This window comes from Ammodytes marinus (genome assembly GCF_949987685.1).
Source record: "Ammodytes marinus genome assembly, chromosome: 15".
Lineage (NCBI taxonomy): Eukaryota > Metazoa > Chordata > Actinopteri > Uranoscopiformes > Ammodytidae > Ammodytes > Ammodytes marinus.
The window spans coordinates 11,082,238-11,101,126 of record NC_137219.1 but is presented as its reverse complement, the minus strand read 5'-3'; the positions used below and the strand labels follow the sequence as shown (position 1 = coordinate 11,101,126).

Genomic DNA, 18,889 nt, shown 5'->3' with positions numbered 1-18,889 from the left:
TTCTTGATGATGTCATATTACACACTGCACCTTTAAGTCAAAAAGTGCAGAAGTTTCATGAAAGGTGCTGTCAAGTATCAAAGTCTAAGGAAATCTCAGTGACACCGATGGAAACTCCAAAGATTTCTCAACCTGATACCACCTCACAACAAAGTTTTCTAAGGAACGATAGAACTTCAGATACTTAAAAAAAAAAAGCCTCATGAAATATTTCACATATGAAACGAATGAGTTTTTCCCACTTCAATGTACTTTATTTTTGTGTAAATCGTTGATGCTATGTAGAGTCCAATGACCCCTACACTTCACATATAGTTGGCGAAACAAATATATTTTAAAGTGGATATCATTTTACATTTCCCACTATATTATTCATAAAAAGTTATACAGAAATGTATGATTTGATATGTGTATTGCATCATTACTTATGCGTCAAACAATAACCAAGCAATTAAACTCAGCATAAAGAGTCACAGTAAGTTGAATGAGCTTGTAGCGTTGAATTAAATGGTACTTATTTTTTTAAGCCACAGTGCTTAAAGTGAGGGGACTGGCCAAGCTACATTCTCAAAAAAGCATAACAAAAAATCAGGACTCTAAAGGGCTCAATCTGCATTTTTGACAATTAAAATTAAAAAAAGTATTAAATAACTAATCTTAAGGGGAAGCCTTTTTATTAAATGTTTCCATTCTGTTTTGTGTTGGGTATTGATTAACATTACATCTGGATCATAAAATGTGCCTTTAAAATACTTTTCCAAATACAACGTTTTGGCTTAGATGAATGTTTTTGCTGCTTGCTTTTGCACAGGAAGACTATTGTCCAAGGGAGTCCATAAATAGCTATCAAGATTCGCTATCATCAAGAAGTTAAATGACTGTTCACTAGTCCAATCTTATTGCTTGGATTGTGTAATAGGCTCAGATTGAAAAATATTAACAGTTGTAAACACGTAACACCTTGACTAGGTCTGGTAAAACTGAAGTGTTCACTCAAGTAAACACAGTAATGTTTGTGTAGAGATCACATTACATTAGCATCATTACAGTGAGGGTTAAAGTATTTGATGTAGCAGTCATAACAGATGACAGTCTTTGCAGGCTCCGATTTCAACATCAGGCCTGTCCAAATGTTGGCCTCTCAACAATCTGTTCATCTGGTCTATCTTGTTTTAGGAGGCAACATATCAAACGCTGAAGTGTGTTTGGCTCTCAGTAGCCTCCATGTTTCCTGTCCAAAGGTGGCATGTGGTAGGTCTTGAAAGCTGCACGGCGTGACTCATCCCGTGGCTGTAAAGAGAGGAAATGCAGCCTCAATGGAAAATCTAAGACCCTTAATGAAAACACTACAAAAGCATTTGTTTGGTGATAATAATTTGACTTTCCTCTTTTTTCCCCTCGATACAACCTATTTAAAACTGATGCCTAAAACAAACCTGTCATCTAGGTCTTACATCATTTAAAAGGAGATGCAACTCCTGAGCCGGCCTCAAATACTGAAAAATTCAAAAAATATCTTACGGTTACCTTTGCAAACCGCGACTGGCACTTTTTTGACGTGATGGCTGGCAGTGTGCCTCGGTGGGTGGCAGTGAATGCCGGCATTGAGGAGGCTGGGAAGGAGATCTGCGGTCCGGGCAAGACCATGTTGAGCTTGGGCAGCTGGGCAGGATAATGGGGGATGTTCCGTCGGATGAGGGGCTCTGCTACATGCTTCATGTTGTGCTGAAGACGGAGAAAGTGTCGGATGGTACCTGTTTGTATTCATATGGCTTGGGACATTTTGCTTTGAATAACTAACATTGACCATTAAAATTAGACTCACGCTCATTAAAGGTGTTTGCCTTGTGTGTCTTCCCCTCAGCTGTTTGCCAAGTCTTGTCGGGCGCCAGATGTGGTCTAAAGAGTTGTGCATCCCACCACTGCTTTCTACTTCCTCTATAGTCGCTGAGAGTCTGTGAAGAGTCTCTGATTTCTTCTCTGACAGCCTGGTTGTAAAAACAATAAATAAAAAAAAGGGTGACTTCTATAAACAATGATTATGATCATTGAAATTAAATTGCTTCCACAGTTTGTCTTAACAACAAACCAGGCAATTATTGGCTCACCTGCTTTCCCTAAAGAGTGTGTGGCGCAGGGCTGTATCTGCAGTGATGCGTTCATCTGGGTCATACGCGAGCATCTGATAGAGTAGCGACAGAGCCGGAGCCGGGCAGTTAGGGATTAGCCGTGAGATACCGGTGCCTTTTTTAGGGGGGAAGTTGAAATGTATTGCTCGAGACCTGCCAGAAATGAATAAGTCTTATTTTCTTGCCACAAATTTAAAAATAATTGTTCACAATAAAACCTATGTACAGCTTCTCTTAAAAGAGACTCTTCAAAGCAACATATTCTAAGGAGGAACACCTACTGCTTGAACTTTTGGAGGATACATTGATCTGGTGTCCCCAACACATCATGGATCTTGGCCACCTGGTCCAACTCATTGGTTCCAGGGAAGAGAGGATTCAAACTGAAACACACAGGTATACCTCAATCTTAATGCCACAACAAAGATATTTGCATAGTATTTGTGACCTTTCTTTATGCCTGTGGCAGTCATTACAATCAAGTAACGACGACAGAAAACTGATTTAATCATGTATATAACCAGTCGTGTCTCATGTCCTGGGTAAGTACTGCAGATGAAATGTGATGCCCTTCTCCTGCAGAGGTAGTACCTCATGATCTCAAAGAAGACACAGCCAGCACTCCACATGTCCATTTTCAAGGTGTAGTACCCATCGGTGAGGAGGCACTCTGGTGCTCTGTACCAGCGCGTGGAGATGTACTCAGTGTGGGGGGGCTTGGAGTGCACGCTCCGACATGAGCCGAAGTCGCCCAGTTTCAGGCCGTTGTGCTGCAGGTTGAAGAAAAATAATTATTTTCACCAGACTTCCACTGGTACACTTCTGTAAATCAAAGGATGACCATGATGCATCTCACTTTTATGAGGATGTTTTCTGGCTTCACGTCTCTGTGAAAGATCCCACAGCTGTATGAAAATAAGAAAAAAGGGTAATATTAGGGAAATAATCTCAACGTACTGAATGTTGTGTTTTCTTTATCATAATCATCTGAACTGAAGCCATTTTAATAAGTACCTGTGCATATGATCAAGTGACTTGCAAAGTTGGTATATGTAGTTCTTTACTGTGTGGTCAGGCAGTGGTGTTTCTCTTCCTGCAACAAATGAAGAACCAATATCAGAAAATACTTAATCTATCGTCTATCTATGTTCAAGTTTCCAGTTTATCTTTATCATGATTGATGAAATGCCTTTACTCTGTTATGTGTGTGGTCTTACCTTGTATGAACTCATAGATGTTCATTTCCATCAGCTCACAGATCAGAGACACTGTTCCTGTTTCTTTGTCACTGAAACACAGCATTTGAGCAATTCAACGTCATGCCATGTGAGACTAGCTTTAGGCAATGCATTAACTTAATGTCAGAAGACAACAATCCAGTACTCACAAAACCAATTCATGTAGCTGGATGATGTTTGCGTGTGGACTCAGTCTCTTCATTGCCTGGACTTCCCGCAGGTTGTTGGCCTGCTCCAGACTTCATGACAGGAAAAAGATGACTTTTTCACATATCTGACCGGTCATTACAGTTTTTTTTGATTGCTAAACCACAGTGGGCACAACTGGAACGACAAGTGCACAACTCTAACAACAGTATGCAGAGCAGCGGTTCAATCGGACCAAACTGTAGCTTGTTTTTCATTGATTAGACCCAATTTTCAAAACTCTACACACCTAACTCATGGCTTAACCACAGCCTGCACAACACTGTGGATTTCCAGCCATTTTTTTCAAACGCTAACACACTACTGCCACAACTGTAAACCACACATTCAAAACATAATGGATATCAGCCTAGTGCATTTCAAACCCTGCAGGTTGCAATTTCAACTGAAACACTAAAGGGCTACACTGATAGACCCTGTTGTGAATCATGGGCTCGCATTGAGAGAGGCAAAGATCTAAAGTTGCATCTGTAATACGAATTTTCCAGCAAACAAACAGCTTAGAGTTGCATCCTTACAGTAAATGACAACATTACAGGATAGATTTCTGTATTACAAGTATAGAATATTTACACAGATAAATACTACATTTGGAAATGTTTTCAATAAAATATACAAAATGTGTATCTATTGAAGCAAACTTCTGATTTTAATTTCTTTTTGTTTTCCTAAAAAAACTGGTATATTATAAAATAAACAATTTCATGTGAAAGCATTTCACCCTTTCATCAAAGAAAATATTACGTAATTTGTGTGAAATAACTCAAATTATTCAAACTGTAAAGATTAAAAGTTTGTAATTTATGTATTGGGGTTTGATGCTAGTGTTTGTACTCTGAGCATATTCTGAGTGACAGTGTGTGTTATCTCAGTGAGGACAATTCATAGTGTTTGCTGCACTGAGCCTATTTTGCAGGTGAAGTGAACTGTTCAGCTCCAGTGACTGTTGGTAGTGCAGACTGTAGTTAGAGTTTTGCACATTGAGCTACAGTTGTGCCCACTGTGGTTTAGCGATCGAAAAAAACTGTAAGCAGCAATCTACTGTATATGTATATTAACAATTCAAAAAGATAAATGGTTGCACAGATTTAAATGGCACAGTCAATTTACACTGACAACTCAGATTTCAAGCAGTGACATCTATTGTTACCTCACCACTACAAGGTCCAAGGCAGAGGAAGCTGACGGCGAATAGGGTACTTAACACGGGAGGTGTCCAACTACTGACTCAAGTTTCAAGGGTCCACACAACAGAGTATGGCAAAACTTGCACTGGTTGCTGATGCACAAGACAACATTTTGCTGCAGAATACACACCTGTTAATTGTCTGCTTCATGGTTTTACACGCGTAGAACTTCCCATCTTTCAGGCTCTGGGTTTTCACCACCTCTGAAAATGTGCCCTCCCCGATTTTCTTGATTATTTTGTAGCCTGCAAGAGAGGCAACATTTGCATGAACATTTTCTATAATATGATTATTGAAGTATGTCAATTGTAATTTGTGACTTGCTGGACAGCAGAAAATGTAAGTGTTCCACAGTACAAACTGGAACATCACAACTGGAAAATAAAGCCCATATTATTTTGTGCTGCAAGCAATAATTCTTATAATTTTTTTTAACGTTTTTACATGTCTTGCTGTGTCCAACCAGCTATAGGACTAGATTACATTTTTTTAGGTCAGTGCAAGAGCTGCAAGGTCATGACAGGTGAAGTGTCAGAACCATATCAGACACATTTTTATTAACAATGGTCAATAATCGGTAGCATCTACAAAATAACTGGTTGAAACTATGACAAATTATAATTAGGCCTATACATTTTTTGATATTTAATTTATGCGACCAATAATTTTATTTTTTAAATAAATAATATGTTAAGGTTAAGTGGGAACCCTGCTGAAAGAATACGGTCAAAACTACGTGTGAGAGACAGTGAATCTACGGTTAACTGCTCTTAAAGGGTTCACAAAGTCAAACAAGCACACAAAGGAAATCTTGGGAAAGAAAATCCCTCGACTACGTGTACCCACAGACCTGTCAGACATACTTGCCATCATTATTTCTCCGCTCAGCTGTTATCTCTCAACTTACAATGCATTCCTCGCAGTCTTCTTAACCACCTGTGAGTTGGTTCTCCATAATACACGTATCTTGACGGTACATTTCAACGTGAGGTTTTAAAAAAATATTTTTCCGTCTTTTTTAAAGGAAGACGAAACTCGTCGTACTGTTGCTAGTTTGCTAGCCTAGAACTGCTAGCAAAGCTCCTGTTAGCTGACCGTCGCCTTGGTAACGGAGCACGCCTTCGCCCTCCACTCTGACCCGGGGAGAAAACTGGGAACTGAGTTTGTGACAACAAAATATATATATTCGCAATTAAAGATCGAGCAGCAGAATGTACCCTGGCATGTATGAACAAAAGCCAGTCTCGCAGAATTATTCGCTGCAGGCCCCAGAAGATATTTGAACGTAGGACAATTCTCCTTCCTTACCTTTTCTCCAGAGGTAGTGGCTGACATTCTGCTGGGAACTCTTTTCATTAGGCACCGGGTTGTTGTTCTGCGCGTCCAAGACATTCCCCCTGTTGTTCCACTCATTGTTAGGTGGTGGTTTGCATGCAATGCGAAGGCTTGCCCTGTTTTTCACGCCGATGAGCCAGTTCGAGTAGTGCATCATTAATGCACAGTTAACGGAAAGGAGCCTACCATGAGATCGGTATTAATACCTGGGGACAGAGAGCACAGCGGGCTGCCACTGTATTCATGTCATAGCACAGGCAGGTTACCAGGCACCAGGGCATCCCTTCTCAATCAATGCGTTCTATTCTGACGCCCAGTCCGCTGCTTGAAAAGGCGTGGACTTGCTATTTTTTTTTCTTTTTTGATCCACGTCGGCTTCCGTAAAAAAACTGTCACTGCGCATGTTCAATGATTCCCTGCATGTTTTCCTTGCTGATGTTGCACTAGAAAATGTGATTATTTTCCCATAGTGTTTACATTTCTTTTCTTTTTTTTAGTCTAATCGAGGCCAGCTGCTCGGTCAACATGAAAACAAGATTTGGCACAGTGGATATCAGGGCAGTTATTGCCGAGATCCAAGCCAAGTAGGTGATATGATAAATGGTATTGGCTTTAGCCGAGGTGCTAAGCTAACCATCGTAACTGTGGGTCTGTCTATATGTTGATCGGACTATTAATTGATTTCTTTCTTTATTCATTCATTCTTCTCCCCCCTCCATTTCTTTCACAGCTACATTGGCATGAGAGTGAACAACGTGTACGACATCGACAATAAGACGTATCTCATCCGTCTGCAAAAGTGAGGACAGTTTATGAAAGTTGCCTCCAAAAGTTTCACTGTGATGCTGTTGTAAGAAACGTCATTGCACTATCAGTGTTAAAGTATTGTAAGCATGTTTTATTTTATCTGATTATTGTTACTTATACATTAATATCTAGGCTGCATAAGCTCTTTTAGACAATTGGGGGGGATTAATAACTTATAAAGAACATTTATGATCTCACCATATTTATTTAAGTAATATCTGAATCCGCACAGCATGTTTGATACGACAGCTGTCAAGTCATTGTGAAGTAAAAAGTACAGTATTTTCCCCTGAAATTAAGTGGTAGTAGAAGTGGAAAGTAGGAAACAAGTTAAGTACCACAAACGTTTACATGAAATGAATCAAGTTCAGTTGTGTAAGTATACCTTGTTGTTTTTCAACACTTTCAGTCAGTCTGTAAAATGCAATGTCATGTTGTCGCCTCAGGCCTGACAGCAAAGCTGTTATACTGATCGAGTCTGGGACTCGTATTCACTCCACAGACTTCGAATGGCCCAAGAACATGATGCCTTCGGGGTTTGCAATGAAAGTAAGAACATTCCGTTGTTTACTGACGACCGCTAATGACAAACTTTATATTTTTATTAAAACCTTTTTTTTATATATAATATAATATTTATTGTTTTATTTTAACCATATTGTAAGGTTTTTATACTAAATTGATTTGTGATTTAATCCCATACAAACCCCTATAGAAGTCCACCAGACAGTTTGACTGTATGTCATTATCAGTACAAGGTCTTATCTAGTTATTGGGATACACCTTTCTCTATTAGTTCATTTACGTGTTAGTCGTAATGAGAGTGAACGTTTAAAGCCAATTTCTCCACAGTGTCGAAAACACCTGAGGTCACGGCGGTTGACCCAGGTTAAGCAGCTCGGGATTGACAGGATTGTTGACATCCAGTTCGGCTCGGATGAGGCTGCCTACCATTTGATTATTGAACTGTATGATAGGGTGAGAAATTGAGATATGTCTTTATTGAACTTAAACGATTATTACAGCCCCGATCCTGAACCGTAACATTGATGCACACCGGGGTTGTGTTTTTTTATGTGTGTATATGATGGTCCGTCCATGTCCGCCTTCAGGGTAACGTCATTCTTGCAGACCACGAGTACACCATCTTAAATCTGCTGCGGTTTCGTACAGCAGAGGTAGAAGATGTAAAGATTGCTGTGAGAGAGCGATACCATGTGGAGAGCGCCCGACCGACCGAACCTCTCATCAGTTTAGAGCGGTAACCACACCTTTACATGTACTGTGTTGAGTTTGTGGAATTCAGTCAACGTACCGTATTTTACTCCAATATGACTGAAAACAAATTCTCTCTCATTGCCTTTTTTATATATAGACTCACTGAAATCCTCAGCAAAGCGCAGAATGGAGATCAAGTGAAAAGGGTCCTGAACCCTCACCTTCGTAAGTAGCCAGGCAATCTGAACTAAAACAGATGCACTTCAATAACCTCTTCAGTTTAAATGGATCGAACTTCTTTTTGTCATGTAAACAAACAGACTGTTGAATGTTTTTGTGTCCTTTCTAAACGCCTATCCAGCTTACGGAGCCACACTGATTGAACACAGTTTGATAGAGGCGGGACTGCCGGGCTCGGTCAAAGTTGACACCCAAGTTGATGCTGCCCAAGGTAAAGTTTAGCGTTCGGAGTGAAAGTTATTAGAAAGGTTTAATTGAAGTTGTTCCAGTTTAAGATTTTTTCCTGTGATTTAGTAAAAACGGTATTTGATTCTAGTTGCACCTAAAATCTTGGAAGCCCTGCAGATTGCAGAAACGTACTTGGAGAAAACTGAGAACTTCAGTGGCAAAGTAAGAGCTCTTTCAGAGACAGACTTTTTTTGGGGGGGGGAAATGCTTTGTGATCCTGTAATATATTTGTAATATTCGAAACTCTTTTTCTGTTATTAAAGGGTTACATCATTCAAAAGAGTGAGAAGAAACCAAGCTTAGATCCTGGCAAACCCAGCGAGGAACTGCTCACGTATGTACTGTTCTGATCAACGCATAATTTGTTACATAAACACTTTTGTAATCTGGTAATTAATTCTCTGGCTCATTAATTTACGCTAATAATGTCTATTTATAGATATGATGAATTCCATCCATTCCTCTTTAACCAGCATGCAAAGAGCCCCTATTTGGAGTTTGATACTTTTGACAAGGTAAATATTAGCAATGGCTGCGTGTTTGGTTTAATTTCTTTAAGCCTCGTTTGGGGAAGAATGATTATGAATCCAGTGTGATCTCTCATTCAGGCAGTCGATGAGTTCTTTTCCAAGATGGAGAGTCAGAAGATTGACATGAAGGCCTTGCATCAGGAGAAACAGGCTCTGAAGAAGTTGGAAAATGTTAAGAGGGACCATGAGCAGAGACTGGAGGCCTTGCACCAAGTACAGGTCGGCATTATGGGCAACTTTTGGCTTGGAAAAAAAAAGGCTAAAATATGCAAACACAGGTCAGGCAATTTACCTGGACAATGCTGAGATACATATCCAATAAATCTTGTGTGCTGTGTTGCAGGAGGTGGACAAAATAAAGGGTGAACTGGTGGAGATGAACCTCCCCGTGGTAGAGAGGGCGCTGCAGGTGGTGCGCAGTGCACTGGCCAATCAGGTGGACTGGACCGAGATCGGCATTATTGTCAAAGAAGCACAAGCTGCAGGAGACCCGGTGGCCTGTGCCATCAAGGACCTGAAGCTGCAGACCAACCACATCACCATGCTATTAAAGTAAGAACATCACCAGTTACAGAACAGTGCCCTAGACTGGTTCTACTCGTTGTTGACTACAACATCTGGCTAGCGTGCGTGTCTTTTCCCCCCTCTAGGAATCCATATATTTCTGAGGAAGACCAGGAAGAGGAAGAGAAAAAATGTGTGGCTGAGCAAAAGGGGAAGAAAAACAAAAACAAAGACAAAGGGCAGAGCAAGAAGTTGCAAAGGAACCAGCCCATGTTGGTGGATGTGGATATAGGCCTGTCTGCTTATGCAAATGCTAAAAAGTAGGTATAAATGTAATCTGTCGACATATCATTAAGGGGAATGTGTTGTTGTTGGTACAGCTGATGGACCTGGTCATTGTATTGGTGTTTTCTTAGGTACTATGACTTCAAGCGCACTGCTGAGAAAAAGGAACATAAAACCATTGAAGCTGCAGATAAGGCAAGAAAGCGGGTTCATTCAATGCTCCTGCAAAGTATTCCTATATTTTGTGTTTTCTAAGGAACATTGCTTATGCACTATATAAATACTTTAAATATTTTTTTCATTCAAGGCTATGAAATCTGCGGAGAAGAAAACACAGAAAACGCTGAAAGAGGTTCAGACTGTGACCACTATCCAGAAGGCCAGAAAAGTCTACTGGTAGGACACACAGGATTATGTATATTCAGACTTTAATTCAGCATTCATAACCATTTCTTTTAACCATTCAACCGTTTCTCCCCCTTTTTGGTAGGTTCGAGAAGTTCTTATGGTTCATCAGCTCGGAGAATTATCTCGTCATCGCAGGAAGGGATCAACAACAGAACGAGATGATTGTCAAGCGCTACCTCCGAGCAGGTAATGAACGAACCCCTATATACACACGCGCACACACACACACACACACACACACACACACACACACACACTCTCTCTTACCTTAAAAAGATATTTAAAATAAATCTAAACCGAGCCGTTGCCTCTCCGTACCTTCTCCTGACAGGTGATGTCTATGTTCATGCCGACCTCCATGGAGCGACCAGCTGTGTCATCAAAAACCCCTCAGGTAATCTGTGTGCCTTCTCTGCCCCTCGATTTAATTTGCTCAGTTTCGTGAAGATGCTCGATGGTTCACTATTTCACTCATTTGTATGTGTTACCTTGCCATTCTCCGCCTCTCCATCTTCCTGCTCCAGGCGTCCCCATCCCTCCTCGTACCCTGACAGAGGCTGGCACTATGTCCGTGTGCTACAGCGCCGCTTGGGACGCCAAGATTGTCACCAGCGCGTGGTGGGTTCATCACAACCAGGCGAGTCATCCATATTAGGCCACTAAATTGGCTAGCTCTTCATGTTTATTCAAACTGAATGCTGAAAACCAATGGCCAATTATGTATTTTACATATTTTGCATTCCTTAACAATGAAATGAACATTTTACCTAATTTTATCATTTTGTTCTTATTGCACCGTGGGTCGGAGATAAACGTAATTTCGATTCCTCTGTATGTCTGACTTTGACTTAAAATGTTGCTCCACAATGCTATTGGTGACAAAGAGTGTAATTAGACTCGTGCGAATAAAAATGTACTACACGCAGACAAATTGTGACATTTAAATAATAGAAATGTTGGCTATATGTATTATAAATTAGTTTCTATCTCTCACTTTTGTCCAGGTGTCTAAGACAGCTCCCACTGGAGAGTACCTGACCACCGGAAGTTTCATGATCAGAGGTATGACGCAGTAAGATTTAAGTTTTATAGATTTGGTAAAGGCACATGAGCCAAATAAGGGAGGACTAAGTGCTACTATGATATTTGACACTAGGACGTAACATTAGCTCAATTCCTCTCCAGGAAAGAAAAACTTCCTGCCACCTTCTTACTTGATTATGGGCTTTGGATTTCTCTTCAAGGTAAAAAAAAAAAACAAAAAAAACACCATCGTGACAGGTGAGTACATTATTCTTAAAAACTCTGTCATCTTAAAACAAATTAAGTTTGACGCAGGTTTTTTGCGCAGGTCGACGAGCAGAGCGTGTTTCGGCACCGAGGGGAGAGAAAGGTGAAGACGAAGGAGGAGGAAATGGAGGAGGTCACGTCCTCAACTGCCGAGCTGTTGGAGGAGGGAGAGGAGCTGATAGGTAGCGAATCCCTGATCTATACTGTGTAACAACCACGTTCAGGTGTGTGTAACTGATCCTCCTGCCTTCTGTAGGTGACGACAGCGATAATGAAGATCAGGGCGAGGAAGGAGCGGTGGGAGATGGAGAAACGGAAAAAAAGATTAAAAAGGAGGATGGCGGTGCGAGTGGAGAACTGGCAACCGTTCCCGAGGAGGAAAACATTGAGGACAGAGAGGGAGACAGCAGGGAGGAAGAGGAGACCGAGGACAAAGAAGGAGAAGAGTTCAGCTTCCCGGATACGACCATCTCCCTCCCACATCTGCAGCCCAGCAGGTAACGATGCACGCCTCTGCAAACCAAAAAATCACCGCACATGGCATAAGGCAATGACTGGTACCTCAACTGAATGAAACTGTTTCCCTTCATTTCTAGGAGCACCCAGAACCCTGGTTTCAAGAAGGAAGTGACCACTCAGGTACATCAGTTACTGTCTTAAGCCACATTGCTGAGTGAATTCTTAAAGAAATACTAAATTGTACTAATGTCATTTTTTTTCTCTTCAGGTTGAGGTGGATTCACAGGGGAGGAAACACGTGACTGCTAAGCAGAAAAGGTGAATGAATGGAATGAAATATAGCAATTTGCAGATAATCTTGCACTTCTTCCTGTTAAGCTAACACAGCCCAAACTACAGATAGGCTTGTAGCTGCTGGTATTCAGACGGATGCAGAGGACTATATATTTTATCTAGCTCTTATAATACACTTTTTTTTGTCTTTGCCACTAGGGAAGAGAAGAAGAAAAAGCAGAAACCGGACGGTTCTGAAGCCGAGGAGAAGAGCGAGACTGTCGAGGTGAAGAGTGAGATTTCAGCCGGTGGGGAAGCGGTCGATAAGGTATCCAAAGGTGGAGGAGGCCCCTCCCAGCAGCCGCTCAAGAGAGGTCAAAAGGTAAGAGTTTAAAGATAAGATTTCCTGTTATTGGAAACAAACAAACCAATGCTATCTGCAACAACAACACATGGTGCTTTTAAAGTCCACGCATCTTTCCAAATGTAAAGGTTTAAACAACAGGCAATTTAGAAATGCTCCATACCATGATACTATGGTCAAGAGCCGTGAATAAATAAATACAAATTAAGTGAAAGAAGAGAAAAAGGAAACATACAGAAAAAGTGAATTTACAAGGTATTATGAAGCCCACAACCACCAGTATTTTTATCAGAAGGGACATATTTTTAAACGATGGCTATTTATATTTTATGATGTATACAGCATCAGATGACGCAACATGTAAGAGTCACTCGAGACATGATGACTGAAAAAACGTCTTGATAGTTTCATCTGTGTTGTTCCTGTGTGTATTCTCTAACATATTCTCTCTGCTACAGAACAAGTTAAAGAAGATCAAAGAGAAATACAAAGACCAGGATGAAGAGGACAGGGAGCTGATGATGCAGCTGCTCGGGGTGAGTCACTATAGTTACCGGTCGGTGCATTTTTAGCTCTACACAGTCGACCTGGTCCGACACAGTAAAAATACCAGAAAAACTGTTTTTTCCTCCTTAGTCGGCTGGTTCCACCAAGGAGGAGAAAGACAAGGGAAAGAAAGGAAAGAAGGGGAAAGGAGGGAAAGATGAACCCGTCAGGAAACCGCCCCCTCAGAAACAACCCCCGAAACCTCGCATTGCCAAACCAGAGCAGACAGGAGAAGGAGGAGGAGGAGGAGGAGGGGAGGAGAATGAAGGGGGACAGCCTGGAGAGGAGGGAGCTACTGCTGAACAGGAGGACAAGGTACGTACTCTCCCTGCGTTCCAAATCGCATACTCTTTCTTTCTTCTATTCCAAATAAAACAGCTGATCATAAAAAGTATGTAGTTAGCATGAAGTAGGCATACATTTGGGACATACTGGTACCTACAATATATCCTCATAACATCGCCTTGAACTGGCCTCTTGCTTATCTATCCGTGGCATCGTTGGTTATTTTCACTTGGAAGCTCTTTCGATGTGACATCACTTCCAGTGCGCACTGGAATGATGGTTAGAATCGCCCAAAAAGCATATTTACAGACTAAAAATCCCGACTGGATGTAGTATGGCATCCGGGTATTTTAAGCATTTTTTTTATAATGAATCGGATACTGCTGTACTGTTAATTTACACTATGGATTAAATGTATACATTATTTACATGTGCTTTGTATTGTATGTTGACTGTATTGTCCTCTCTTTCAGGAAGATGACGTGGATCCGGACAACCCTGGGGCAGAGGTGATTTATCAAACAAAGAAAAAAAAATTTTGGGAGATAAATGCATGTTAATTCTGCGTCATTCATTGTAAGCATACCACTGTGTGAGTCTGACTTTCTAGTTTGTCTGTGCTGCCTTAGGAAGCAGAGAACCTGCTGACCTCTCTGACAGGCCAGCCTCATCCTGAAGATGTGCTGCTGTTTGCTGTGCCAGTCTGTGCTCCATACACCGCCCTCTCCAACTGCAAGTATGTGCACTTGACCTTTGTTTGTTTGTTTGTGTGTGTGTGTGTGTGTGAGAGAGAGAGAGAGAGAATGTGAAGAGTGTGCGGGCTGAATACGTTTTTTTTTCTTTCACAGACACAAAGTGAAACTAACACCTGGCGCTCAGAAGAAAGGCAAAGGTAAAGACAGTGATCCATTCTAATATTCACAAAGCCTTTGCTTAAAGCAGCTCCGAGTAACATTTAAATATCTTTTAAACAGCCTCATGTTTCCTCACATAATCATAAATTACCTTTAACAGCAAATGAGACCATCAGTGCAAAGAAAGACGTTTTTATATAGTTTTTATTACTGCATTTGGTCTGGTCTCACACCCAGTCTGATTTTCGGTTCACGCGTGCATGCTCTATTGTCACATATCCGTATTCGTCGCAGATTTCAGTGTGGCGCAACAACGCGATTTGAGAAGCCTATCCCTCCAGGTGAGGGAAGGGGAGCGGGAGCCTTGTTTGAGACAGTTGTTTGTCGTCATAATGACTGATAACGGGGCTGAACCATCAAAGAAAAAAAAGAAAATGCAATGAAGAAAAGCTAAAAGGTAGAGTGATAGGCGGGCGGGCCAAGCAACGTATACACAATTTCACGGGAGCGAACTAGACTCCTAAATGAATGAGCGGTAGCCTACTAACACAAAGTTTACTTTGCCTCACCAGCATCATCAGATGACCATTATTCATCTGAAATAGTCATTATTTACAACAACATAAACACATGACCTCATCGTGATCCATAGGCTACTAACTGCCGTCTCTCGTTCATTCGCTTTCTATGAGGACACGTAATCTTTCAGCTCCGTGAGAGGTGACACTGCATCAACTCATTGCAATCAGGTGTGTGTAGCACTGACTGGCATTAGTTGATGCTGTGTCACTAACCACTCTCACGGAGCCGAAAAGAGTCCGGTGCCCTCACACTTTCAACACACGGACATGCACTATATTGCTTCCTGATCATTTGAATCTCGCACGCCCGGCACGAGCTAGAAAACAGCTTCACGACAGCTGGCGTCGTAAAAATACTACCGCTTTTGTCCAAAGGGGACGCCAACGTGCCATGTTACTCGTAGTGGCTTTAATGATTTTTTCTTTTTCTCAGTGCTTTAAGAATTTACAGTAATATTTTCTTTATTGTTCTCGCCAGCTGCACGCACTGCAGTCCTCAGCTTTACGAAAACTAAAGATACGTCAACCAGAGAAAAAGACCTGTTCCGCAGTGTCAAGGTAAAGGTTTTCCGTTAAAACAATCAGAAGAATCAGCTCTTTTTTAATGCAAACTGTATTGTGTCTTATATTGTTACTAGAATTATTTCACCAAGTGTTTGAATAATTGAAACTGAGTCAGGCCTTCTTGGAAGCAGGTGAATTTACTTGCAAACAGCATACAAGGGTCAAACAACAATGTACCTGGATTGATACATGGTTGAATACATCGAATGAACAGTGTACAGAGATTATATGCAAGAGAAATTGGTGTGTGCGCAAACACACACTAAGTTTGGTGTGTCCAGCCCTTATTCTTGCTGGCGAAAGCAGAAACATTTTAATTGGCAGATATTCCCAGAAATTCATCTCAGCTGGTGTTATCCTTCATACAATGTCTGATAACAGAATATGGGGAGTTTAGGGAGTCTTTTCTTACTGTGCACATGAATGCGTCATACCTCTGTATGGTGCCAAAATCTTATTAGGCTTCAAGGCTAAACAACAAACTTGTAGCAAAACACTTTGGAGTTCTTTAAGTTTGGGGACAAAGTTCAACAGCCAGAAAGCATGTATTGTGCATTAAAATATTATACAATCATAAAGCAAACTAAATTCTGTTAACATTCCACCCTTTTTATAATATTTAATGCAACTTTTTGCAACACTTCAAAGCAAAAGGGCAAAGCATATGAGTAAATATATTTCAGTCAAGCAGAATAATATCAAGTACATCAACATCACAGTTGTGAAAATGCAAGTGTGTGTACTGGTGCAACAGTCTATGTACAGTTTCAGAGAGGACAGTTTTTTGCAGAAGCCAGGGAACAGGAACCAAGATCGTCTTGATGGTCAACAAGTCCTTTTTGTGGCATTTTGACGCAAAGTGTCCTTCATATTACAGTCACTGGGGGAATGGTTATGTAGGATATTACCATAACCGATTCAGATTGTTCCTCAGTGTCCAATTGTCCTTATTGAAGAATGGTCAGCTTCGTCTTCTCCTTGCATCTGAAACAGAATGAATTTGAGCAGTAACATGTTCTCAAAAGAAATGCTCATCATTCTGCCAGGGTTGTTTCTAAAATATCATCCTATCCATTTTGCTTGCTTTAGATGTCACAATTAACGCACAACAACATTTTAGGATAGGTTTGATTTCATTCTTCCACATGGTTGTCTGTGTTTGGGCAGCATTCAAGCACACACATTGTCTGTGTCTGGGCTCAGTTACACACACACAGTCAGTGAGACAGGCCCTCCCTTTTCTGCATGGGACTGAATCACACACACACCACATTCCTGAGAAGCTCTCTACTTCTCCAAATCTGACATGGTGTTATAGTTTGTTTTTCAAATAACAAAAGTTAACATGTAGGTTAAGTATAGGTGTCTTTACAGTTAACCAGTTTTTGAATCAATTTATATTAACAATACACATTATGATCATATTTTCAGCATAAAAATCCCCTTTAACTTGTAATTCAAATCAAAAGCATTGAACAAGTCTTTTCAGTGAACATTTTCATAAAAAGAACACAAAAGGTCGCTTTTTTGTAAGTTTATGCTGGAACTTCAAATGATTGACTACACCTTTAATCTTTAAGGTTCACTATGGGGCTTGGATTGGTAAAGTCAGATATTTGATCATATGTAAGAGGGGCAGTTGCTTACAAGTAATTTAATTTTTTTTTTTTAAATGTAAAATCTAATCAATTTAACAGGACGAACACCCCTATTCCCTCCAATTGATTAACAAAAGTCACCAATTTAAAACTAGAACACCCTATGTGATGTATTCTAAACAAAACAAATAAGTCTACTCTGCAGATGTAGACTATTGACAAACATAACAAAACAAAACAAATAAACAACCTGTCATAGACTAACTCCCTGGAGCAGTACTATATCCCCAGGCTAAGTAACAACAAGCAGCCAGATATCAATTTGTTTCCATAAAACCTTCCCGAATTACAAAGAACTCTCAGTCCAATGGAACAAACTATATCTGTCAGAATAAAGGGACCACCCTCGACCCCACTAATGATCATCTAATTACGTACGTGAGACTTTTGTTTTTGACAGTGTAAATTCTCAAACACCAAAGGCTGAGATAGGTTTGTCTCTAGTGCATCTCCCCAAACACTACAGGTTGAGACCCCAACGTGGGGCCCGAACAGGGACTTGAACCCTGTTCAAACCACTCTATGTAAGCCAGTAGTTACCTTACTCGTCTCTATGTAAGCCAGTAGTTACCTTACTCGTCTCTATGTAAGCCAGTAGTTACCTTACTCGTCTCTATGTAAGAACAAATATAAAACAAAATCAGCTGTTTATATTCACCTGATTTCAAGAAAGCCTCGACTCGCTCAGGCTCTGGATTCCGTCACCCCTCTCCGTCCAAGTCGAGTCTGCAGACAGCCTCTTTTGTAGCTCTGTTTACTGGAGGTCTTTTGTCGAGAGATCTTGGACTCCCCCGTTCACGGTGCAGGCTCTTCTTGTCCAGAGAAGAGGATGTTGGATCCGGCTCGAAGGACCATTTGTTACTAGAATTATTTCACCAAGTGTTTGAATAATTGAAACTGAGTCAGGCCTTCTTGGAAGCAGGTGAATTTACTTGCAAACAGCATACAAGGGTCAAACAACAATGTACCTGGATTGATACATGGTTGAATACATCGAATGAACAGTGTACAGAGATTATATGCAAGAGAAATTGGTGTGTGCGCAAACACACACTAAGTTTGGTGTGTCCAGCCCTTATTCTTGCTGGCGAAAGCAGAAACATTTTAATTGGCAGATATTCCCAGAAATTCATCTCAGCTGGTGTTATCCTTCATACAATGTCTGATAACAGAATATGGGGAGTTTAGGGAGTCTTTTCTTACTGTGCACATGAATGCGTCATACCTCTGTATGGTGCCAAAATCTTATTAGGCTTCAAGGCTAAACAACAAACTTGTAGCAAAACACTTTGGAGTTCTTTAAGTTTGGGGACAAAGTTCAACAGCCAGAAAGCATGTATTGTGCATTAAAATATTATACAATCATAAAGCAAACTAAATTCTGTTAACATATATTATCCCATTTCTTGCAGGACACCGATCTATCCAGAAACATGCCGGGCAAAGTGAAAGTGTCTGCTCCAAACCTGCTGGCTGCCAAGAAGAAATGAGATGGGGATAAACATGTGACCTAAAGAGAAATGTGCATTACAGTATAAAACACTCGTATGCTAAAATGTCTATATTTTGAAAAGTTACAGGTTTTGATCTGATCATCACAGCAGTTTCCCTGTATGGATATGTATTAATTTTATTCTGAAAGGTTGATTAAACTTGTTGACCAACAATTTGTTTGAAATGAAAAAGAAATTAACCAAGC

At 40.6% G+C, this 18,889-nt stretch overlaps 2 protein-coding genes across 2 annotated transcripts; one reads left to right on the top strand and one right to left on the bottom strand.

Moving 5' to 3' along the window:
- Positions 1-257: 257 nt before the first annotated feature.
- Positions 258-6,413, bottom strand: mok (MOK protein kinase). Its single transcript, XM_080042556.1, has 12 exons — positions 6,070-6,413; positions 4,892-5,006; positions 3,517-3,606; positions 3,347-3,417; positions 3,144-3,222; positions 2,986-3,034; positions 2,721-2,899; positions 2,411-2,512; positions 2,109-2,282; positions 1,826-1,988; positions 1,528-1,725; positions 258-1,290 (listed from the first exon to the last, which is right to left on the bottom strand). Exons 1-12 carry the CDS (start codon positions 6,251-6,253, stop codon positions 1,213-1,215), a joined length of 1,482 nt encoding a protein of 493 aa, XP_079898682.1. The 5' UTR covers positions 6,254-6,413; the 3' UTR covers positions 258-1,212.
- Positions 6,414-6,511: 98 nt separating this feature from the next.
- On the top strand, positions 6,512-18,867 carry nemf (nuclear export mediator factor). The gene is made up of 32 exons (XM_080042410.1): positions 6,512-6,680; positions 6,827-6,895; positions 7,350-7,452; positions 7,756-7,881; positions 8,016-8,164; positions 8,279-8,346; positions 8,483-8,572; positions 8,678-8,751; positions 8,853-8,923; positions 9,029-9,104; positions 9,198-9,338; positions 9,463-9,671; positions 9,770-9,943; positions 10,040-10,103; positions 10,216-10,304; positions 10,399-10,502; positions 10,648-10,710; positions 10,841-10,953; positions 11,321-11,378; positions 11,502-11,560; positions 11,668-11,788; positions 11,863-12,103; positions 12,203-12,245; positions 12,334-12,383; positions 12,558-12,720; positions 13,161-13,238; positions 13,339-13,563; positions 14,007-14,042; positions 14,163-14,269; positions 14,382-14,425; positions 15,447-15,526; positions 18,603-18,867. Exons 1-32 carry the CDS (start codon positions 6,622-6,624, stop codon positions 18,678-18,680), a joined length of 3,225 nt encoding a protein of 1,074 aa, XP_079898536.1. The 5' UTR covers positions 6,512-6,621; the 3' UTR covers positions 18,681-18,867.
- The last annotated feature ends 22 nt before the right edge of the window (positions 18,868-18,889 follow it).

Coding starts and splice junctions, on each gene's coding strand:
- mok (XM_080042556.1), bottom strand. CDS start 6,253: ATGATGCACTACTCGAACTGGCTCATCGGCGTGAAAAACAGGGCAAGC. Junction 1,989..2,108: donor ACACTCTTTAGGGAAAGCAG/GTGAGCCAATAA, acceptor TTTTACAACCAG/GCTGTCAGAGAAGAAATCAG. Junction 1,726..1,825: donor GGCAAACACCTTTAATGAGC/GTGAGTCTAATT, acceptor CTCCGTCTTCAG/CACAACATGAAGCATGTAGC.
- nemf (XM_080042410.1), top strand. CDS start 6,622: ATGAAAACAAGATTTGGCACAGTGGATATCAGGGCAGTTATTGCCGAG. Junction 9,672..9,769: donor CACATCACCATGCTATTAAA/GTAAGAACATCA, acceptor TCCCCCCTCTAG/GAATCCATATATTTCTGAGG. Junction 10,711..10,840: donor TGTCATCAAAAACCCCTCAG/GTAATCTGTGTG, acceptor TTCCTGCTCCAG/GCGTCCCCATCCCTCCTCGT.